The sequence below is a fragment of the Cloeon dipterum genome, chromosome X, assembly GCF_949628265.1.
Source record: "Cloeon dipterum chromosome X, ieCloDipt1.1, whole genome shotgun sequence".
Lineage (NCBI taxonomy): Eukaryota > Metazoa > Arthropoda > Insecta > Ephemeroptera > Baetidae > Cloeon > Cloeon dipterum.
The window spans coordinates 16,355,352-16,377,505 of NC_088790.1; the positions used below are offsets into that span (position 1 = coordinate 16,355,352).

General features: G+C 39.7%; 7 protein-coding genes across 14 annotated transcripts; 4 read left to right on the forward strand and 3 right to left on the reverse strand.

Annotated features, from left to right (window-relative positions):
- Positions 1-228: 228 nt before the first annotated feature.
- On the forward strand, positions 229-2,506 carry LOC135946629 (DENN domain-containing protein 10-like). Of its 2 annotated transcripts, XR_010575529.1 has the most exons (10): positions 229-431; positions 558-745; positions 797-893; positions 949-1,077; positions 1,133-1,240; positions 1,300-1,394; positions 1,448-1,562; positions 1,624-1,759; positions 1,812-2,169; positions 2,226-2,506. XR_010575529.1 is itself a non-coding variant. In XM_065494931.1 (9 exons), exons 1-9 carry the CDS (start codon positions 395-397, stop codon positions 1,945-1,947), a joined length of 1,041 nt encoding a protein of 346 aa, XP_065351003.1. In that variant the 5' UTR covers positions 229-394; the 3' UTR covers positions 1,948-2,506. The 2 variants fall into 2 exon arrangements, 1 of the variants encoding a protein (XP_065351003.1); XM_065494931.1 differs by having other exon boundaries at positions 1,812-2,506.
- An 821-nt stretch (positions 2,507-3,327) lies between these two features.
- Positions 3,328-6,530, forward strand: Galphai (G protein alpha i subunit). The gene is made up of 6 exons (XM_065492602.1): positions 3,328-3,791; positions 4,067-4,251; positions 4,312-4,598; positions 5,082-5,176; positions 5,230-5,418; positions 5,478-6,530. The coding sequence occupies exons 1-6, from the start codon at positions 3,671-3,673 to the stop codon at positions 5,666-5,668; spliced, it is 1,068 nt and encodes a 355-aa protein (XP_065348674.1). The 5' UTR covers positions 3,328-3,670; the 3' UTR covers positions 5,669-6,530.
- Positions 6,531-6,565: 35 nt separating this feature from the next.
- On the reverse strand, positions 6,566-9,423 carry LOC135945136 (ribitol-5-phosphate xylosyltransferase 1-like). Its single transcript, XM_065492597.1, has 6 exons — positions 9,124-9,423; positions 8,700-8,944; positions 8,429-8,643; positions 8,135-8,308; positions 7,837-8,077; positions 6,566-6,984 (listed from the first exon to the last, which is right to left on the reverse strand). The coding sequence occupies exons 1-6, from the start codon at positions 9,248-9,250 to the stop codon at positions 6,814-6,816; spliced, it is 1,173 nt and encodes a 390-aa protein (XP_065348669.1). The 5' UTR covers positions 9,251-9,423; the 3' UTR covers positions 6,566-6,813.
- A 180-nt stretch (positions 9,424-9,603) lies between these two features.
- LOC135945138 (ribonuclease P protein subunit p40-like) lies at positions 9,604-11,206 on the forward strand. Its single transcript, XM_065492601.1, has 7 exons — positions 9,604-9,794; positions 9,851-9,989; positions 10,047-10,214; positions 10,267-10,392; positions 10,447-10,630; positions 10,800-10,928; positions 10,981-11,206. The coding sequence occupies exons 1-7, from the start codon at positions 9,669-9,671 to the stop codon at positions 11,186-11,188; spliced, it is 1,080 nt and encodes a 359-aa protein (XP_065348673.1). The 5' UTR covers positions 9,604-9,668; the 3' UTR covers positions 11,189-11,206.
- LOC135945137 (RNA-binding protein NOB1) lies at positions 11,191-15,075 on the reverse strand. 3 transcript variants are annotated; one of them, XM_065492598.1, is made up of 7 exons: positions 14,847-15,058; positions 13,166-13,298; positions 12,450-12,649; positions 12,148-12,384; positions 11,760-11,996; positions 11,561-11,696; positions 11,191-11,354 (listed from the first exon to the last, which is right to left on the reverse strand). In XM_065492598.1, the coding sequence occupies exons 1-7, from the start codon at positions 14,910-14,912 to the stop codon at positions 11,230-11,232; spliced, it is 1,134 nt and encodes a 377-aa protein (XP_065348670.1). In that variant the 5' UTR covers positions 14,913-15,058; the 3' UTR covers positions 11,191-11,229. The 3 variants fall into 3 exon arrangements, with proteins under 3 accessions (XP_065348670.1, XP_065348672.1, XP_065348671.1); XM_065492600.1 differs by lacking the exons at positions 11,191-11,354; positions 11,561-11,696; positions 11,760-11,996; ... (1 more) ...; positions 12,450-12,649; positions 13,166-13,298 and adding an exon at positions 13,396-14,650 and having other exon boundaries at positions 14,847-15,075; XM_065492599.1 differs by lacking the exons at positions 11,191-11,354; positions 11,561-11,696; positions 11,760-11,996; ... (1 more) ...; positions 12,450-12,649; positions 13,166-13,298 and adding an exon at positions 13,396-14,635 and having other exon boundaries at positions 14,847-15,074.
- Positions 15,076-16,322: 1,247 nt separating this feature from the next.
- On the reverse strand, positions 16,323-22,001 carry colt (carnitine/acylcarnitine carrier protein colt, mitochondrial). 5 transcript variants are annotated; one of them, XM_065492551.1, is made up of 7 exons: positions 21,823-22,001; positions 21,584-21,716; positions 21,198-21,312; positions 20,940-21,136; positions 20,767-20,887; positions 16,780-16,962; positions 16,323-16,718 (listed from the first exon to the last, which is right to left on the reverse strand). In XM_065492551.1, exons 2-7 carry the CDS (start codon positions 21,698-21,700, stop codon positions 16,531-16,533), a joined length of 921 nt encoding a protein of 306 aa, XP_065348623.1. In that variant the 5' UTR covers positions 21,701-21,716; positions 21,823-22,001; the 3' UTR covers positions 16,323-16,530. The 5 variants fall into 5 exon arrangements, with proteins under 5 accessions (XP_065348623.1, XP_065348625.1, XP_065348627.1 ...); XM_065492553.1 differs by having other exon boundaries at positions 21,584-21,745; XM_065492555.1 differs by having other exon boundaries at positions 21,814-22,001.
- LOC135945124 (toll-like receptor 9) lies at positions 17,135-20,733 on the forward strand. The gene is made up of 8 exons (XM_065492548.1): positions 17,135-17,258; positions 17,318-17,449; positions 17,615-17,737; positions 17,792-18,244; positions 18,692-19,068; positions 19,127-19,469; positions 19,520-19,844; positions 20,268-20,733. The coding sequence occupies exons 1-8, from the start codon at positions 17,226-17,228 to the stop codon at positions 20,636-20,638; spliced, it is 2,157 nt and encodes a 718-aa protein (XP_065348620.1). The 5' UTR covers positions 17,135-17,225; the 3' UTR covers positions 20,639-20,733.
- Positions 22,002-22,154: the final 153 nt, after the last annotated feature.

Genomic DNA, 22,154 nt, shown 5'->3' on the forward strand with positions numbered 1-22,154 from the left:
AAATATTAATGGTATTAATTTATGATTATTTACAAATTACCTTTGATACACAACAAGTTCTGTCAGACATTATCTACTTTCTCTAGTATCATTTGCCAGTCATCAAATATGTATTAAAATTATGAAAGAGACGGTGAAAAAGAGTGTTGTTATGTTAGGTCGAAGCAGGGAGCGTGGGCCGCGGGAAGATTCGCATTCAAGTTACGCCCCCTATATTACGCCAGTGCCCAGCAGCCCAGTGTTTCATTCATTCCCACTTAGGAGGCATTCCTAAAAAAATTATTTCGTTAAAGAAAACAAAGTTAGGTCGAGACCAGTCTAGACAACAGTTGTTGTGACGTGACCTGGACATTACCTCTATATTATTAACCTTAAAGATAAAACACAGCAAGACATGGTTTCAGGAGAAGGCAGTGGTTACAACGTATTTGGTGATTTGTTTAAAAATACCATAATATATGTATTATGCAGCTTTGTAACTGTTATGACTAAGATTTTATCAATGTGTGCCTTTTATCAGTCATGTCTCATTCCTCAATTTTAATTTTTTTCTGCAGAAAAGGACTGCAATGGAGATGTTTTGTGCACATGGACCTACCCATCGCTGACGACTCAACAGCGAGACCTGGCAGCTAGAAAGTGCAGATTTGATGGATTGGATACACATTTTTTGTATGGGCAGTTTAGAAGCTTGTGGTATTACATTAATATCAATGAAGCTCCAGACGCGACAAAGCTCCCTAAAGTAAATTTAAGAAATAAAAATTGGCGAGTTAAGAAAATTAAATTATTTTAGGTTCGTCAATTTTCTATCTGCATTTGGACATCTGAATTCAATCCTGATAAATTTGAAGCACTCTCCAAAATCATGGGAAGGAAGTACAATAGTACTGGTAAAACATTAGCATTAAAAATATTTGACGGTCCTTCAAAATATTTTTCAATTAGGTGAACAGGTGTCTGTGATGGAAATTTACCTTGCTGCAACCGCAGGAGGACAGATTAGCGATCCTGGATTTTCATTTTGTAGCCAAGACTTTCCAAAGTCTCTTTCTCATGAGTCCACTAATTTGAAAGGTAAAAGCCCTTATTTTAATTCGATTGACAAAATTCAAAACCCTTTCTTTTTCAGAAATTATTTCAAATTTTGGTTTGGAATCCATAATAATCTACACAGCAGTGTTGCTGAAGAAGAGGATAGTAGTGTATCACCATGATATGTCAACACTGCTCAAGGCAAGTGCAAAATTTAACTACTTAAAATTATAGTCACTCAATGAAATATTTTACCACAGACAGTCAGGTCAATTCCTGCCTTTGTCAGCCACAGAGATCCAAGCAACACTTTGTTCCCTTGCATTGACCTCCATAAAGATGAAATCCTAAACCTGAAGGTACGTAGTCCAATGGAAGCATAAAATAAAACTAGTAATTTTAAACATTAAAGAGCTACGCCAGTTACGTCGCTGGGTGTCGAGACGCTAATGTTACCTCATCAGATTTATTTGACGTTTTCGTTCATCTGCCTGCCAGAGAAATTTCCATTGCTTCAAATGCAAGGGGTATAATTCATAACAAATATTCGGTGCCAAATTTAACAAATCGTTGGATTTTAATTTTTAGAAAGCATGGCAATGACTCGGACTCACAAGGAGATTGCGTTCTTCCTTGTCCAGCTCTCGCAAAATGAATCATTGAGTGAACAGCAACTGGTTACTGCTGTCTCGGCCAAAACAAATGACCTACTAGAACAATTGAGGTAAAATTTTGAGGCCTTCCAGTATATATTATGATTTAGTTTAATTTTTCAGAAATCTGGCCACTACAACAACCTCGGAAGGGAAGTCGGTGGTAACCCTAGAGTCACTGCGGCAAAATAGTTTTCCTCACGCCATGGAAAATTTCTTGTTCAACTTGGCTGTTGCTGAGGATATTATGATGTTATGAAAAGGCTGTATAAATAGACTTTAACTGGAGATACAACAGTTACCATCCATTCCATATACTTATTTCTATTTTTTATTGTTTTTGAATCAGACGAATTATGAAGACAATAGTTGAAAGTAAAGGTTTCAGCCAGCTGCACAAGCCTGCTAATTTGGGTCGCGTGGTCAGCGCCAGCCGCCAGTTAAAAAGCCTAAAACATCGAAAAATGCCTGGTAGAAAATGGTCTGGTCCTTCGGACTGTTAAGCGCTATTAAACTTGACTTGATAAATTTTGTCAGCTGCCAGTCGTTGGCAAAAATGCTCAGCCACTGCCAATGGGCCAAAAGTCGACTGCAGCCGGAACAACCAGCCTCTAAAACCGCGGCTGAGACCTAGTAGAAATTTCAAATATTTTGTTACTATCTTTCGTTATCAAAAAATGCTTTCTAAAACGGGAATTTATATATTTTTCTCCAACTAATACTAACTGATAATTTCGATTCTGTTTCCTCATGCTCTTGTTGACTATTTTTTGTCAGAGATTTAAAATAAAACTTTAAATAAAATGCATTTTTCTCTATGTTAATAATTTTGTACTGATAAATCCTAATGACGTTCTTTTTTATTCATTTTGAATTGAAATTCCGTAAGTAAGTTTAATTTTTAATTAAACTTCCAAGTGAGGGAAAATGAAAGTTTTAGTGTCTTTACATCAGTTACCCGATTGGATAACTATCTTTCAGGTTAAAAATCCTGAATATTGTGATTTTCAGCTATTAAAAAATACAGTTTCAACAATTTTAACACGGATTTATTATATAATTTGGAAAAGCACGTATTATTACAAAAGTGCTCAGAAGTGAGATATGTAGTTATTTGCGTAATTTATTTAATAAAAAATGTAATGAGTAATAAATATGTGAATTAAATATTTACAATGGTTAACATTTAAAAAGATATTTTACTTAAATGATCACGGCCAAAATGTGTTTTTTGATTGAATATAGTTTTATGGGTGTGGCAACGGCAAAGATAATAATTGCGACGAGGTAAGTATGTATATATCAACATTCAATTTTTCTCGGCTTTTATTATATAATCCATATAATCACAACGCATCACAAACGCGGTGTATTTAATTGTCTTTGAAACCTTTTTAAAATGAACAGAAAAACAACAAATTAAATAACTATATAAATATTATGTATTTAATTCTCTTGATGAAAGTTAATCTTTTGTTCAGCCGAGACCTTGAATATAAGCTAAAGGCGCAATTTATTAGCTAGCGGCAGGATAATCAGTGTAGGAGCTCGAATAGTTGAAGTCACGCGGTCACACTGGTCACACATTATAAAAGAAAAGAAGATCAGTCTATTGACCTTGCAACAGATGGTGCGAGAGTCGCGCTCCCCACCAACAGCATAAAGTTGGCAAACAGTTTTTTCCAGACGCCGCCATTTCACCCGCCTCAATTTTCCAACCGCCCGATTAATTTCCCGTTACCATATTATAGTTTACAACCCCTACCTGATCCTGCCGTGTCGTGAATTGTGTTAAGGGTGTTAAGGAGCAGTGCGCGGCGTCTCTCCCTCGTCTGATAAAGGCGTCGTCCCGAAAATAAGGGGTGCGGTGCTCGCTCCTCGGCGTGGCCCGATCAACAAGTGTGTTGCGAGCCGACTCTCAACCTGAGACCACGAAATTTGTTTGAATCTTCTGACAAGTTGATAAATTAACAACTGTCAGGATGGGGTGCGCTGTCAGCTCCGAGGGAGACAAAGCGGCCGTCGAGAGGTCGAGGAAGATCGACAAGGACCTTAGGGCGGACGGCGAAAGAGCCGCCAGGGAGGTCAAACTCCTGCTCTTAGGTACAGACTACATACATATTTAAACACAGAAATTAATACAACATCCGTCAGGGATAATTATGTATTTAAAAAGTTTGTTTTCTAATATTTTACGATTTTACTAAAAAAGAGACAAATTGGCTTCTTTCCCTTACTTTTTCATGACTCGCAACCAGGAAATATCTTAAATAACATAATATATCATCAAACTCATTTTCAATTTTTACATTCTGGTCATTTTTTCGTGATATCATTAATTTTGGTAATTAAGAATAATTATTATGTATTTATTCTAGGCGCTGGCGAATCGGGCAAGAGCACCATTGTCAAGCAAATGAAGATAATTCATGAAACTGGCTATTCCAAAGACGAGTGCGAGCAGTACAGACCGGTTGTGTACAGCAACACTATTCAGAGTTTGATGGCCATCATCAGGGCTATGGGTCAGCTGAGGATCGAATTTGCTGATCCGAGCAGAACGGTTGGTGCCGCAGCTCTTTCTCGAGTTGGAAATAACCTAACGTGTGGAATTTCTATCTAGGACATGGCCCGCCAGTTTTTCACTCTGGCCAGCGCAGCTGAGGAAGGGGAGTTGACGCCCGAGCTGGCGATGCTGATGAAAAGACTCTGGCAGGACGAAGGCCTCCAGTCCTGCTTCTCCAGGTCGCGCGAGTACCAACTGAATGACTCAGCGGCCTACTACCTGAATGCTCTTGATCGAATCTCACAACCTTCGTACATTCCCACTCAGCAGGATGTGCTCAGGACGAGAGTCAAAACTACAGGCATTGTCGAGACGCACTTCAGTTTCAAGGGACTCAACTTCAAGTGAGTATTCAAATTTTAAATACGTGACCAAATGGCTATGTGCTGTGACCTCAAACAGTCTGATTATTAAAAAGAAAGTACGAAGACAGTCTCTTGGCCTCTGTGCTCACTTTGCCAGTGTCAACTGCAAATTAGTATTTCGCGCACGTATATTTTGATATTTCTCAACAACGTTTAAGTTTTGGGCAAAGCTATTGAATTTGTGTAGCATTTCCTGATGTTTTCGATTTCACAATTTTATCGATTTTCATAGATTATTTGTAAATGACCGAAAATTTCAAAATTGATTTAAAAAACCTAAATTTCATAATATCCCGAGAATCTTTTGCGTTACTTGTTGCTTGTCTTTTCATATTTTATATTTACTCTCCTAAAAATGACATGTAAGAGAAAATTTTCAAATTATCTTGGGGCATTATTTATTATTTCTGACTGGAAAGGACGCTTTGCCAAAGTAACAATAGATAATTTTCTTTTTTACAGAATGTTTGACGTTGGTGGACAGAGATCAGAAAGGAAAAAGTGGATTCACTGCTTTGAAGGAGTCACAGCTATCATTTTCTGTGTTGCGTTGTCAGGTAAAACAATATTGAATTCAAACAACTGGTTTCTAAAGAGTCAGTCTTCATAGGATATGATTTGGTTTTGGCTGAGGATGAAGAAATGAACAGGATGATTGAATCAATGAAACTTTTTGATTCTATTTGCAATAGCAAATGGTTTGTAGAAACGTCAATCATCCTTTTCCTCAACAAGAAAGACCTGTTTGAAGATAAAATCACTAAGTCACCACTGACCATCTGCTTCCCGGAATATACAGGTATAATTTTCTTGAATTCATTGATGTGCGAGATTCACCCATCTCATTTTTGTATCTAGGCTCAAATACTTTCGAAGAAGCAGCGGCCTACATTCAAATGAAATTTGAAAACCTGAACAAAAAGAAAGGCTTCAAGGAAATTTACACTCACTTTACGTGCGCCACGGACACAAACAACATTCAGTTTGTATTCGATGCCGTCACTGACGTGATCATTAAGAACAATCTCAAAGACTGTGGACTCTTCTAATCGACTTGTTCGAGCCTTTGTAATATATCTAAGCCAACGTTTCAATCGCTCAACGTGAGCAAGAATTGCCTAGCCATGTGAACGCCAATTTTATCGCCAACAGTATTCTCTCCAGTGTGCAGGTACTGCCATCTTATTCACTGTAAATATTCTAAAATGGAACGGAGGATCTGCCATGACATTTGAGCGCATTTTCGTACTCTTTAATTTTCGTAAAAGATCATAACTACGAGCTTGAGATTTTACATTTCAAAATATTTAAATCGATTTATATATGTCTGAATCTCCTTATTTTGATCTAAATACTAAGCTGATCATATTTTGTAGCCAAATCTAATGCATCAATCGCCGGTATATACTCTCAAAACACCTTGATATCCAATTTCAGCCAATTTTTGCCTTGCAGTCGTATTTTATAAATACGAAATAAATTTACTGCAATTTAGTTTCACTGTGCCTTAACGCGAAGTTGGATAGCGATGTGATGCGAGTTCCAAAATTATTAAGAAAATTAAAAATACAACAACAGGTGCACTGAGCTCCATAAAATCACACAAGCATCCATGTTAATCTTTTAAGTCATTCCTCGAGACGCATTTATTTATGATATAGTCGAAAATATTGTTAACCTGTAAGTGTGCCTTTGGTAATATTATGAGGGAAATCTCTCTTTTTGACAATGTTTTGCCAAGATCTTGCTGCTACGCATAAATGTTCAGGGTGCCAATATTTGCTCTACGTAATGTATTCATTTTAATAATATTCTTTTGTACAATGATTAATACTATTAATACTTGGATAAAACTCATGGAAGTGTCAAATACAGTGTGAATAAATTGTTTAATTTTATTAAGGATAGAAAGTTGTTTGCATTAACGAAACTAACATGCTTGCATGTTCTCTAGTTAGTTTGAAGCATTTTTATTATTTTTTGCTACATAGCTTGAGTAGATTTAAGTAAAAAATGACTGCAGGCCTAACTCTACGAGATCAAATTCTTGGATTTGAATTATATACAAATAGTGTGTTTGATCGAACATAAATGATAGCAAGTAATACATGAGCTGAGCATTATCTAGATCCAAATAGAATTTCAGATCTACATTTTTAAAATGCAAAATTATCAGTCTAATGATTCATCAAAATTAGTCTGCCTTCAAATCAAACCACCGCTCTCGTAGCACATTCACAAAGATCTTTTTGATGGAGTGTTTAAACTCTTCATACCATCGCACGGCACTTTTCCTCCGGCTGATTTTCTCCTCCTTGCTAAGCAAAGTTTCACTTTCCAACACCTCCTCTAGCTGACTCCAATCCTGCCAGAAAAATTGATGTTAGTGTCAGTGACTCCAGAATTGAGGTAAAAAAAAATACTAAAAAAATCTGGCGTTGCAATAAATAATACAATAAATTTGCCATCAGGGATGACAAAATCAAAACAGTTAAAATAAATTGGAATTTGGAACAAGTTAATCAGAAAATATTTTAAAAAATTATCAAAATGGGTGTGTATACGATTCTCTGCAATTTAAATTTTGTGGACCACCATTAATAATAATAATAATTTTTTTTTGTCTTTTGGCATGTAAATAATTTAACACAATTGCGACTTTTAGTAGTGATTGTAGAATAGTTTGGGTGCTACAGAGAATATCTTCAGATTCTAATGATGCTTTATGCCGAAAAATACTTTTTCAAATCAAGAGTAAATTTTGAGTTTTTATTATTATATTTTGAATTTTCTCAAAAACAACCTGTTTAATTTTATAATAAGAATGGGGTAAAATGTTTGTAACATTTGAGGGTGGTGAAACTTTTAGTTTTTGAGAGTATTACTGGTAATTTTAAGTGAGAAAAAAGAATTGCACACTCAGTTGATTTTTACCCTCAGAACTCAGAACGTGCTGGTGGTCACCCCTCAGGGAAGAGAATGCCATCTCTTATATAAGCAAGTTATATATTTTAAGAATAATTTTTTTTTTGGTAAAAATGACAGGGAAGAGATTATTACACAATAATCACGACTGTTGAACTGATTTAATATTAAATACATTTTTCCTCTTCAATATTTCTTTGGATCATTTCTCTCCCAACCCCTCCAGTTATTTTCTTAATATGGAAATAAATTATGCGTTCATGATATTTAATTTCTTTGGAATAAATCCTACCTTAAGATAGAGCATTGGAGCATTCATTTTCTTGAGCAATCTAAGTGGAGAGGCTTCGCTGGAGGCATCACATGCTCCAGGCGTCATTATATCCTCTACCACAGGAATACTACCAAGCGACAGTGCTTCATAAATGCGATAGCACTCAGTGTTTTGGCCCACAGGGCTGAGCGTCAGGTCGGACTGGAGAATCGTGTCCAGGTATAGCTGCCGAGACTGCTCGTTTTCCAAAGGTTGCCACCTGAAAACTCAAGATTGTTAAATCTCTGCTGCAAAATAAAAATGCAAGGTTTTATACTTTTCTCTTCCTGCAATAAAGCATTCTTTTTGCAGTCTGCTTGAGCCCTTGATGAATTTGCTCAGCCTCTCGCGGGAGGAATTAGGATAAATCGTGCCGAGAAAGTTGCATGTGTACTCTCGTGGATATGTCAAATCCAAGCTCGCTGGGTTCACGTTTGGAAAGCCGCGGTAGCTGGAAAACGCAATATACTGATAATGTTTTTTGCTAAGTAATTACACTCTCATAGTGAGGATCATTCTTTGAGTCAAAAATAGATAATTCCAGAAGCCCCTTTGGGACTTTTAAACTTACACAGATACTCCTAAAGGCCATTGGTAAAAGCTCTCTCCGTCAACCAAGAGAGAGTCATAGGTGACAAATACAAAATCGATTGATCCGCCATTCTTTTTCAAGTAGAGCAGGATCCATTCGTTGTTACACTTTTCGTCGCCAAGCAGAATAACTGCCAGGGTGCGCAGATCTTCAAAAGCTGGCATAGAATCAAGCCACACTCTTGCTTGTTCGATCTGCAAAAGGGAAACTTAGAAACAACATTTTGACAGGTTTTGTGTAAATAAATAACCTTATTTTCTGATCTGCCGTTCAAGACGATGACCAGGTGAGTCACATTTTTAGGCGCTGTAGCTGGCACCAGTCCTGGACCAGATTTGAAAGAGAAGTGGATGTCTTTATAAACAAGGTTGGCCGTGTTCAGCAAGGGCCCATTCGGCGCCAGCAGAGGTCCATTCAAAATGTGGCTCCATAGGTAGTCCCCGATCGAAGCTTTGCTCCAAATTTCGACTAGATGAGGGCCGCTTCGATGGGTCACTGGCAAAAAAAATAAACTATAATATTCAACTTTTTTACACCAGTTTTGACTGTCAATTTTGACTGTTCAATTTTCATGAATAAATAATGAGGTTTGAGTGTTCAATAAAATATTATTATTAAATATTTTCCAAATCTAAATTAAAATTTCAAAAGAGGAAGGGAATATTTTATTTTACCATGAGCAGCGTTGTTGTGGTTTGTTATCGAAAGCTGATAAAGTTTCCGGGTTGCGATCAAAATGCAGAGTAAATATAGACCAGAGAGCACGAAAACGAGTCTTCTGCAGTTGCAAATTGACCGCATGACGACCTGAAAGGTCCAGCTAACTCTTCAGGGCATTGCACGATGCAGAGTAGAGCCGAAATCAACGAAATTTCAGATTTCCGAGCTCCAAAGCCGATGATGGACAGATGAGAGTCTGCGAAATGGACACACCCACCGTCACTACCTTTTGTGTTACTGCTTCTTCCTCGAGTCTTTTGTGAGATCTTGCTGGACTGGACTCTTATGTTAGTTTCACCGATCATCCCAGATGGCGCACATATAGCAGCTGTTCGAGAATGAGACTGCTTTGAAGCCTCCAGTGCTTGATGAGCACACCCCTCCACCCGAGCCGGCGTGAAGAGGACGGGAGCGGGAGGCAGGAGAGCGTTGTAAACAGACAGCCCATGTGTTTGAAGTGTTTGAGCTGAATTTGAACAAATAAAAAATATAAGCAAGGATGCTTGCTCCTGAAGTATGGAACTTCAAGCCGCCCTCAGTTGCGCTCCAGATTGAGAAGGACAATTTGAAACGATCGAAGCATTTCGTGGAAGCTTGTATTGCAGATCATCATTTTAACCATGGGGTACGCTATTAAAATGTTTGATCTTGTTTTTTTTATCTAAAAATTCATAATATCAGGTTACTCTAATTTCACCATCGAACAACAAACTTCCTGGGAATTTGACGTCTGGTCCGTATTCAGATTACTACAAAATTTCTGACCTGCCAGTTGTTGAGTTAATCAGGCCAGACTTTCTGCATAATTTTATCCAGAATGGTTTGTTTTTTTCTGATTTTAAATTTAGTTTATTACTGACGATATTTGCAACTTAAGGTAAAGTGTCAATGATGAGTGTCGGCACAAAAATCGACTGTGACAACTGTGTGAACATCTCACCAGCAGGAATGCTAATCATGTCTTTAGAAAAAGTGTCTTACGAAAGATTGGGACTTGAAGGGAAGCCCTCGTTTTTCTGCAGATTAAAGCCGCCCTCAAGATACAGTATGAACCTTTCCATGCTTATTAGCAATGTTACCAACATGTTGTTTTGCAGTTGTCAAAATTGATCTGGCAGCCGAGTGCTTCAAGCCAAAGAAAAAAAATTACGAGCGGGTCTTTAAATGCTTAATGCACAACCTCAAACTCAAAATGGACTTTGCTGTTGCATGGGATCCTTCAGGTAATTTAATTCTTAATTCTAAACGGCAACCAATAAAATTAGTTGTTTGTCTAGATACAAGTGTCTGTACATCATCAATAGCAGCTTATTTTGATAGTCTTGGCTATAAAGTTAAGACTGGAAACAAAGCTAACAACGTGAGACAAATGATGGAAGTTCCCGTGCCTAATGATCTTTTGAATGTTGAGAGCGAGGAAATCGTTGGCTGGCTTGGTGCTGTTGTAACCGATTGTGACGTGTAAATAATATATTTAATTTTAAAGGGGATATTATCTCTTGGAGACAGGAATTTAGCATTTCATATTCAGTGTACATTAAATTGTATTTAAAATTTCTGAGCGACGGAAAGTTTTAAAAATCAGTCATAACTATTTACTGATATATTAGTAAACAGCTTACAATTTCAGCGCAAAATGGTTTGATTGTTCGAAAGAACTGCTTCAAGAGAATGATACAACAGATCTTCCAGTCCGCGTGTACCAGTGGACTGGCTTTCACACCAGCCAGCAGATGACTTTATTTATCACGGACGTCATGTAAATTGTTTTGGACTTAAATTTTTGTTTGATTAAAATGCTAAAATTCCAGACACCACGTAAGAAATCAGAACGAAATTCCTTGGATTGCGGTGCACGTGCAAGGCTTTGAAGACAGTGTCGTCACGTGGAAAACAAATGAAAACCATTTCCATCAATCTGCTGAGAATTCCTACACGTTAATCATTGACCCAACAGAGCAATATCTATTGTTCAAAACGCTAGGAGCGAACAGGAAAGCGAAAACTCATTCAAAATAAAGTTTTTTTGATAGTTAATTTGCGGTTTATTATTTCGCAAGTCACTTGTGTTTCCTATACTTTCCGGCAACGCCAGTGTTGTCTAATCCTCGCTTGCTCCAGCTTGAGTTAATCCCCAGCATGGCAGCTCTGGAGTTTGTGTCCCTTGTAGCAAACGGACTCATCCCTGTAAACATTAAGATTTAATGAAAAATCATGCGAAATACCAAAAAGAGGAGCATCTTATTATTTCCCATTCAATATTTCAAAGTGCAAAATGTGGTGAATCGACGACGAATTTTAAGATTTGTTTAAAAAAAACGCATCCATTTAGTGCAGTGAATTGAAATTGAATAATTTTCAATTCAATAACGGGTGGTAAAGTAAAATTACCTGCGATGTAATCTGGGTCCAGAGGATTGTTCTTGGCCCTAGCCAGTCTGGTCGCTCTTTGCTGGGGCATTGGCTGATCTTCACACCTAATCTGATTCTTAGCGTGCTTTCCACCTTTAGGGGTTGGCAGGTTTTGCTGCATCAGAGCAAGTTCATTACATAAAGCAACAATATCAATGAGATATAAAAAAATAAATACCTGTTTACCCCTGGCTGTGAGGGGCCGCCTGGAGAAGTACATCTCCAGTGTTCCGTCTTCGTTTAACGTCACAGCAACTCTCTTTAGAGTTTTGTTTCCGCACTTAGGACAGAACTTCTTGGTCATTATGGTCGTGGTTTTGAAGCAGGCGTAACACCGAAGGATGTATGTCCTCACGTTCCGTATGAGTTTGCCATCAGCCGAAACTAAGGCAAGTCCAATTTGGCGCAGAACGTTCTGCAATTCACATAAAATATCGTTTTTAATTTTTGCTTACGTTGGAATTTCTTGAGAATTCCAAGAAGGTGCCATTTTTAATCCCTAATGTTTCAGAGAATGATCCTTGGAGAGGTAAGAAAATTAAAGTGGTAACCTCTGTTAATTTTACCTGCATGGCAAAATCCGATGTAACACAGGCGACCGTCGGCACATCATCATTAATTTCAGCTTCGCCCAACTTCCCTTGAGCCTCCTTTAAATTCGAAGGCGTAATCCAACCACCATCGTCATCGTCATCTTCACTCTCTTCTTCTTCTTCAGATTCCGCAGATTCAACCTCTTCGTCAGGCTCCTGCTCTGGTTCTTCTTCTTTTTCACCTTCCCCATCCTCCTCTTTGTTCTTTTTCTGAGTAAGAAAATAAAAAAGAGTAAACCATATGTACTAAGCGTTATGGTTAAATATTAAAATACCTGTTTGGTGGGCATATGAAATCCAGCAATTTGTGTTTCATTTTTAGAACCGACAGAACTTGTCTTATTTATTTCAGGCTCTTTCTTCAGGTGTTCAGTGCCAACCAGCTGTTTCTCAAACTCATAAGTTAAGGCCATCACTCTGATGTCTGTCGCTGATAGACTTGGATAGTCTCCGGTTTTCTTGGAAAAGTCGGTCACTGGAAAATATTCACATAATTGACAATTCCATGACGTGCTTGAAAAACAAATAGCCGTAAATAGCTATATAATTTTGAGAGAAAGTGAAAATAATTCAATTTAAAATTGGCAGCTTAGAAAAAAAATACTAAACGATATTAATCAAAAGACTTTCCCAAATAATGCAGTTCAGTTTTATTCGAGTTTTTAATATATTTATTAACTGATGTCTTGAAAAAAAAATTGCACTTGAGTTAGCAAAAATTTGTTAAATAATGCAGAAAATCTCGACTTGAGCTATGGGTAGACAAGCAAATTCTGGCAAAATTAATGGCAGGAATAGCATTTTTTACAAAGCAACAGGGGTTTTCACTGCTTTTTTGGATTTTTGCTGGGAAAAATCTGATAATTTATTACTCGCACACGAAATTGGTAAAATATAAATCGCAAACACCAGTGGTGAAATAACCGGGCGGCAAGAACCCTGAAAATCAGTTTCTCGGGTGTTTCTGCTGTTGGAAATAAAAGGAACTCACCGAACTTGATGCTCTCGGCAAATGGCTCTTTTATCTTAACTTCATAAGGCAAAAAAGCTAAATCCTTGAGCTGTGATTTTGATGTAATTTCGTCCACTACATTTTGAACTGTGTAAAAGTTTTCAGCCAAGTCCTAAAATTCAGGCAGAATAATTACCGACGGCCCCATATTAAAGCCACTTTCAATGCTCATTCAAAATTGTCGAAATGATGGGAACAAGAAAATCGCGTTTTGCTCTTTGAAAGAATTTATTCGAAATGGAATGGAGTAATATAAGGCACGTTTTTAAAACTATAGATATGAAATCTCAAAAAATGCATCGACTGCTCAGAGCAGTTTATTCTGTCGTTTAATTGCTGTGATATCGAGGATCTTGTCGGTTGATCCTTTCTGGCTCGGAGATAGCGCCGCTTCGTCGTCTTCCTCCAAGATCTGCGCTTGCTGGCCTGGCGTGACCTTCAGCTTCTCAAGAAACTGCTTGGTCGACATGGACAGGTTGTTGTAGTAGGTCATGCATGGCTGTTGGGGCCTGTCGACCTGCAGAGAAGGGCTGTTCAGGTTCAAGTGCTTCAGGGCCAGCTGATTCATGTGGGCGCTGATGTCTGTGACCCTGGGGCTGGCCTCCGGAGTCGCCACAGGCAGCACCCTGGGCAGGTAGCTCGTGTCGTAGACGGCTGCCTCCTTCCCTTGCTCCACCCTGACGTCCCGCGGGGGGAACAGACCCTGCATGGCACGCAGGGCGTCGTCGTAAAACTCCTCTTGATCTGATCTGTTGTGAGAAGTGGCACTTGGCTCGTCCGTCTGCGTGGAACGCTCAAACTGCACCTTCCTGGCGTTCAGGTTCTCCAGCAGACGCAGGCAGGCCGCCGTCTGCTCAGCAAGGGCGTCCATCTTGACCTGCTGGAGGCTGTCCTGCTGGCTCTCCAGCCGCTCAACCCGCTCTCGCAGCGTCCGGTTCTCCTCCTCCAGCTCTTTGACGCGCTGCTCTAGCAGCCTTTTCTCCACGTTGAGCATGAGATTCGCGGCGTAGTCCACTTGGATCGCGCCCTGGTGCCGGGGCGGACCTTCTTCATGGGTCGCCGGAGAGGTCACCAGAGGAGAGTGCTGGAAACTCGGCGGAGTCCGGTAGTTGTTTGGAGCCTTATTCACTACGTCCAGGTGGGCAGCAGGCATCGATGGCTCGTCAGGGATTTGATCCGCGACAGGGAAGCTTGTCTTCGGCCTCTGGATAAAGCCCCTGAAGGGTTGAGGGCTGTTGTGCTCTGCCAGGGCATCCTGGACGTTGATATCGAGGGCAACCTGATGACCTTGGGGCGTGGGTACCCTGACTGGACGGAAGCCATTTTGCTCGAGTAGTAGCGAGACTTCAGGGACGGTCGGTGTCACAGGCAGACTCGACAGGTTGAACTGAGCCGGAGGATTTCTCCTCGGAGTCGGCACCGCCTCGTTCCGATCCATCTTCAACTTATCTAAAAGTGAAGAGACTTCAGGAAGTGGTTACCTAGTGTCCATAAAGATTTTCTGCTCAAAATGGAAGATTGAAGAAAAATATTTATCAATCTAAAATAACGCTTGTTTTGTATTAAATTTCGACAAGAGTGAACGAGCTGAAGGGGCCACAGCTATACAAATTTCTTAAAATTTTCAGGTGCATAGATACATAAAAAGTGCACTATTTACCTGGAGAGGGGCGTTTCTGATGAAGGCGCTGGTGTCAATAACGATTGTGTTGATTTTATTAGCCATTTTTCCGATCCCAGAATAGATAATATAGCCAAAACTCAATTAACTTTTGATGGAACTCGAATCACATGGTACACACATCAACAGAGAGGAAAATGTGCTCAACGTGCTCAGCTTGCCTGGTTGTGCTTGTTGTTTGATTAACAAAAGTGACGCAGACGCAAAACTGCGTAAAACGAGTGAGCATCGGTCAAATCCTCTCTGCGCAGGACCATAAAATATTTGAATGCAGTTGGCGCGGGGTAAAGATTGTGGAGAGACCAAAACAATAATAGGACGTGGGACGTGGATATATATTATGTAACAATTGAAGGGTGGAATACATAATTATATTATATAATGTTGTTGAAATTTACTTTGAACGACATTTTTTCCTTTTATATAGAACCGAACGTACTTCTTGTAAAAATAAAATTCCACAACCACGAAACTTCAAAATCTATATTATGAACAAAAATAATTATTATACAGTATTTTTTCGGTTCCTACTAAATGAGGAAGGAAAAGGGAGCAAGAAATTTTTTGAACAAAATAAAAAGATAATGGAGCGTAAAAGTTTGCAAAAATTAAAATTATGAGACGTGTATAAGGCGCTACCCCAGCTATCTGCATGAAGACGCGTCTACAAAATCCCACGCATTTTTTGATTTTTTAAAACGCAGTCGTATCTTGTTATTGGAAATTTTGAGCTATATTGTAGAATTTTAGCTGCTTGCCCTTCTACCTGCTGTTTCTACCCTGGAAGACTTGTCTCAGGGGACTATTTATTTCTCTGTTTAAATTATATATTTGTATAATTTGGTTTTTAGGTAAATACGGACCAAATAAATTGATAATTGATATTTAAATTAGTTCTTTAAATTTTTTAACTTCTAATGATACATCTATTCTATTTTACCTATTTTCACTAAAAAAGGAAAATATTTGGCTCGAATTTTGTGACACAAAAGATTTGATTAAATTGTTGATAACCAGCATAGATCATTCTGGAGACCACGGGCTCTATAAATATCAATGTTGCAGTGAAATATGAAATTAACTTTAGATTTTTAGACCCTCCTATTCTTTAAAACCAGATTTGTTGCAAAATATGTAACCTTATTGATTTTTTAACCTCTGCTCAGCACATCCCATGGACTATGAGCTCACCTGGTCCCAATAACAACCGCCGAGCGGATAACATGGGGCCCGAGTGGCCGCAGAGGAGTTTTTGTCTTTCCGCACGATTGAAACGCCAGACATTTGTCACTAAAGCTGCTGGAAAGGTACGGAAAAAAGCAAGTGGCGAGTTGGCGCCGGTTAGCTATTTAAGTATTTCAAACTTGTAAAATATAGTAAATTTAAAAAATATATCGATGAAGTTTAAACTATTAAGTACAAATAACTAAGTTTGATTAAAATTTTGCAAAGCCGTGCTAGAAACGTCAGAAAATTTATTCAGAACATACAACTCTTTTAAGGTTTTGCTCATGATTTGTGATCAGTCTTGAACAAGAGCTAAAAGAAATCTGTAAAAACCAGACCAATACCTACATTATTGATGTCATATTTCTTTTAAAACAAAAACATAAACAAGCAGCAGACCATCTGCATGATACATATTTTCTTGCAATGGTCATGTCTAGAGATTTGGTGCTACAAAATTGAGGAACTTCATGCACGCTTCGAAGCCCATGAAGCAGGCAGCGTTGGCCGGGAAAGCTCTCAGCATGACAGGGGTGCAGCCTTTGTAGAGGGCAGAAAGACCCTCCTCTCGCATCAGCTTGCCGAAGACGTCGCGCAAGCCGTTCGGATATGTACCCTCAGGAGCTACAGCAAATTGAGTTGACTTTAAATTTGCGCTTTTGGACGAAAATTGTAGAGCACAAACCAGTTTGCAAGCGGCTCTTGAGCACGTCAGCAGGAATTGCGACCATCCAGTTGAAAATTCCAGCCATTCCACCAGCGAAAATGGTCCTCAGTAATCCAATCTTGCCTGGTTCCTGGCCCTCGGGGGTGAGGCTTCTTTGCAGCCATTCATAGGTCATGAAGTACATGCCACTGGCAGGTACATCTAAAAATAAAAACAAAATAAATCAACTTTTGAGAATGAAATATTTTCAGTAAATAAAATTAATGGAATTTCCCAATAATAAATAAATAATTTAGTAAATAAATCCATCTAAAATCAACCCTGATCATAATTTTTGTCCCTTTCATAACAGAAGCTGGGAAGTTGGATTACGAGTAGGCTGGGCGCGAGAGTGATAATATTAATCTGGCTTCCTGTGCTCCTACTCAAAGACTCCTCGACATTTCCCATCGCAAGAGTGAAAGATGAAGACGTTTTTAATTCTCTTCCTGCTAGGGGTTGTTTCTTTCCTGTTTAGCTTTTCACGGGTTCCAACTATGTTTTCACAAAATTTCAGACGACCTTTGCAGACCCGAGCGCAACTTCTTGTCCTTCGTCTTGCAACTGCCAAGTCAGTGAGCTCAGAGACGATTTGCTCGCCAGCTCATGGAATCCGGACCAAGACGCGCCAAAGTTGCATCCAAACGAGGTTAGATATATTATTTATTCACCGGTCACAAATTAATTAAACTTGCAAAACATCCTATGAACAGAGATTTTATTTGCCATTAAAAATTAACCTAGCCTAAATTAATTTCATATTTTTTTTTAATTCTTAAGTGTTTCTAATTATTTTTTAAATCCTGGTTTGCAGGCAATACACCTAGCTGACGAGGACAATATCAATTTCCACGGCCTGCTGCGGACGGCGATTTGCGTTTATCAGTCGGACGTTAAGTTGGACGCATGGATGGCAGGGCTTCCACTCAACTTGGAGGTAAATTTGATCATAGGACACCAACATTAAGGTTAAATAAAATGTTGATTCAAGGCGCTGACCATCATGCAAGCGCCTGGTGTGGACAAGGTCATTTTCGAGGAGCACCACTTCCAGCAATTCCCGTCGCTGGTGCTGCTTGACATCCAAGCCGTGGCGAACGCGTCCTCCGTGGTGCTCAAGAGCAATTGCCTGCGCCCCCTACGTAACCTCAAGTTCCTCTCTCTGAAGAACATCCGATTCCAGGGCCAGCCCGACGTCGCTCCTCCGCCACCACCGCAGTACGTGATCCCGGATCTAGGCCCCGACCTGACCCAGTGGAAAATTCAACAGCCGGTGCAGCCGATGGAAATTAATTTTGTCGCACACGACGAGCCAATGCCGTACTCCGAGTACAAGGCGGCCATCGAGCACGCAGACATGACCATCTTTAGCGGACTAGAGAGACTCGAGGTGCTCAGAATCGAGAGCTGCGGCATGACAGAAATCAAGTGGCAAATGTTTCAGGTAATTGATTTTTGGGTTGAAATCTGCTGTCGATCATTTACTATTTGTTGCGACTGAGAGACATTCCAGATAGAATTTTGGAGCCGCAGTGAAGACATATACAGGGAAATATAATTAAAAATTTAACTGTTACTGAGTTTTGGATTTAAAACCCGCACCGAAGCCTTCTTATAGAAACGCCAGGCATTTGTCCCTAAAGTCGCTGGAGAGTTGCGAAAATCCGCAATTGGCGAGTTGGCCCAGCTATTTAAGCATATTTATAGTCTCTTAATTAACTACCTTTGCCATCTCTGACATTAGGCTGCCAGTAATATTTATCCAGAAATGCTCAAATATCTCCCATTGCCTTGACACTCCTAGGAATACCAACGGGCTGGCCAAAAAATACAATTTACGTTGTGCCGATTTTCTGATTTTTGAAAATCAGAATTGTGTTAAAATTTCAAGGGTCTGCGGAGCCTGGAGTGGTTATCCCTAGATAAGAACGAGTTATTGTACATTCCGGACTTTGCTTTCTACGGGGCCCCGCACCTAAAGCGCCTTTCACTTGCGCACAATCGCATCCTCACGATGCACTTCCGAAATTTGGCCGGTCTCCTCGAGTTGGAAAGACTTGACATGTCGGACAACAACTTGTCGTACCTGTCGGAGCTGTCCTTGCCGCCTTTCCCAAAACTGCTGGAGGCTGACTTCCGCAATAACCCTATAGAAAACATCTACAAGTCTACCTTTGAAGTAATGAATCGCACAGAAACGCTCTTTCTGGGCGGAGACCAGAAGTTGAGAATTGAAGTAGGCGGTCTCTCTGGATTGGATTCACTTAGGTCTGTTTAATCAGTTTGATAAATCCAGAAGTTTATCTACAGTTGAGTTGCATTCCAGGACTCTGACAATTTCGAACGCAAAGCTGAGAGTTCTGGATCTGTCCACATTGAAAGGTGCGAGACGACTAAGGAAATTAAAAATCCAGGGACAAGTCGAAGAGATCGCTTATGACGCATTTTCGGCGGCAAGCAAACTGGAACAACTCATCCTTAGGCACTGCCAAACAAAGCGAATTTCAATGGATGCCTTTTACGGCCTCTTTGGTCTGTCCATTCTTGACCTGTCAAACAACCAACTGACCTCTCTACCAAATGGAATCTTCGACCAGCTCACCTCTCTAAAAGAACTGCAGCTGCAAAATAATCTATTCACAACCCTTCCAGAAGACATTTTCCTAAAGGTCTTGCATTATTATAACTAGACAAGTTTTTGTGACATTTTCATTTGCAGCTCTCGGCAAAGATGATCCGCCTGGACGGAAATCCGTGGCACTGTAGCTGTGCAATGCGCGAGTGGCGGCCAATGTCCATCAACAAGGTCAAGGTGCCGGTTGACCGCACTTTGCAAAGTGCGGACCCAAAGGGTGGTGTCGGAATGACCGTGCAAACCTACCAGTATCGCTTTGAGAAGAGAGCAGCGCCCAAATGTAAGACTCCCTTGCAGTATGAAGGCTGGAGCGTATTCCACGCATTGCGGAAAGAACTCAAGTGCACCCTCAGCGAGGCCAAAATTCAATCTATCAACAGGAGAAGGCTCGAGGCAAAGAAGATCCTAGGTATGAAATTCTTATTTACAATATTACAAAAGCAATATCAATATAATTGAGTAAATACACGCGAGCTGACAATGAACCATTTTGTAAATTTTAAGTTGCTATTTACACGTTAGTATCTCTTTTAGAAGTGAGTCTAAACAGATAAATTCGAGAAAAAAGTATAAATAATATGGGATATAATTGTTTACAAAATTTTCTTCGTGTGTGTAAAAAGTTAAGTAAGAATGTAAACATTTTTAATGAAATCTTAACTTACATGGAAAAGTGGGTAATTTATTGTCTGTTGTTTAAAAATGTAATCAGGTAAAATTTACTGCCTTGTAACTTGTTCACGATAACTTCAGATAAAACTTACAATTTTAATGCCCATTTCTAAGTAAACTAGCGTATGACGAGGGATTCCTCCATCCGTTTTGTTTGCAGATTCGAAGCGGAATCAAGTCGAGGCTCAAGTTGTCGAACAAAGAGCCCCAGTTCCGGAGGCCGTGGATAAGAACGAGACTGTGACGGTGCCACAAGCGATAGCAACAACTGAGCCAATCACTAAAGTTCCATTCAAGGAATTGAGTAACAAAATCAGCAATGATTTGCCGGAAGATTTAGCTCTGCCGAAAAATGAGCATTCAAATGAACTGGCGCCAATCACGCTTGGAGTTGGGACGCCGAGGCAAGTTGAGCACAATGGTAAAGTGATTACTCTTTCAAAGAAAGCCTACAAACTCGACTTGGAACGCAAGCGGCAAGAGAAATACAAGAGACTGCAACAGGCAGAACTGTCACAAAACACTCCATGAATTAAAGTTTGATAGGAATCAGCCAAAATTGGAACATTTTGTTAATTTTGTACCCATGTAACGGAAGGAGTTAACTGAATAAACTCTTTTACAATTATTCAAATCAATTAAATTTAAATTGACAATACCTCTCAATAACGTGGCAATAGTGCCCTTGTAGATGCTGCGCATTCCTCCTTCCCTGTAAAGTTGCTTAGCACAGTCGACGGGTCCGTTATATTTCTGCGGAGCGTTTCCTCCTTGTTGGATCTGCAGAAAAATGCTGTAAATTAGGTACTCAGGGTAAGAAAAGCGAACGTACCTGAAGTAGGCACTTGATTCGCTCTCCTGGAGCCATGATCGATGTGGTGAAAATGCCAGAGAAGGCTCCGGCGTAAAAAAGTTGGCTCATGGAGAGCTGCTCATCAGGTGTGCTCTGCTGCAGCCTTTTGCCAACACCGAAACCAAAGAAGCTAAGCGCAAAAATCGGGGCGACTCCCGTAATTGGGGCAGCCATACCTGCGATGAGAGAGAAATTAAACATAATTAACAGCTCAGTTATTTATTATGAGAAGATTACCTTTGTATAGACCCTTGACACCTTCTCGCTGGACGGTTTTTTTGGCACAGTCAAATGTGCCAGCGTAAAGAGGGGTCTCCCCAGGCTTTGGTCGGGGCATTGTTTGAAGACGGACCTGGGAAAAAGCCGGACATTTTATTTTCAGCGTGGCACTTCTCGCACACAATTTATTATTAAAATTTACTTATTGTTATTATTTGTCCTGGCAAAATGTTGAAAAAATTTATCTTTAAACCATTTTATCAAGTAAGATGCGAATGTAATAAATTTTTATTGCAAAGTAGCACCAAAACACAGTAACCTAATTTGAAAAGATCAAATGTGACAGTTCCCAATTTAGATTTTAAATCAATCTGATAGTGAGGGGGACTAATATTTCATAATACCTTGATCGTGTCAAGTGGGTGTCCAGCAACCACAGTGCAGATGCCGCCAAATCCTCCGGACAGGAAATATTTAACAGGGCTAGTGGCCGAGCCGGTAGTCTTCTTTTCTTCAGACATCTTTGCTCTCTTGCTACTGCTGAAAGCCGAAAAGTGGTTTTAGATCTACGTCCAAAGAAGGTCAAAATGAATTAATGTGCACAGACGAATGGAGTCGTTCACACAGCACTCACGAATCTCACTTTTCTAGCGAGGGTTATGTTCTTTTATCTTATCGTTCGGAGTCGGGAATCAAAGTCTTCTTCTCGTGAAAGCGGCTGAATGAAGACAATTAGTCTCAGGCCGCTCGCAAGGCTACCAAAATATTTTTTGTACACCAGCCAAAGCCAAACCCGCAAACATATGATTGCGGGTCAAAGGGAAGGGGTAGGGTGATTCAATTTTCTTATTGATCGATTGAAACTTTTCATTCAAAGCGCTGAAACCAGCTTTAATTTAAGCTTGCAAAAGAAAGTTGATTGGCAAAAGTTGTACATTTAATTGCGATAGCTTTGCCTAGAACTTAAAATATCTT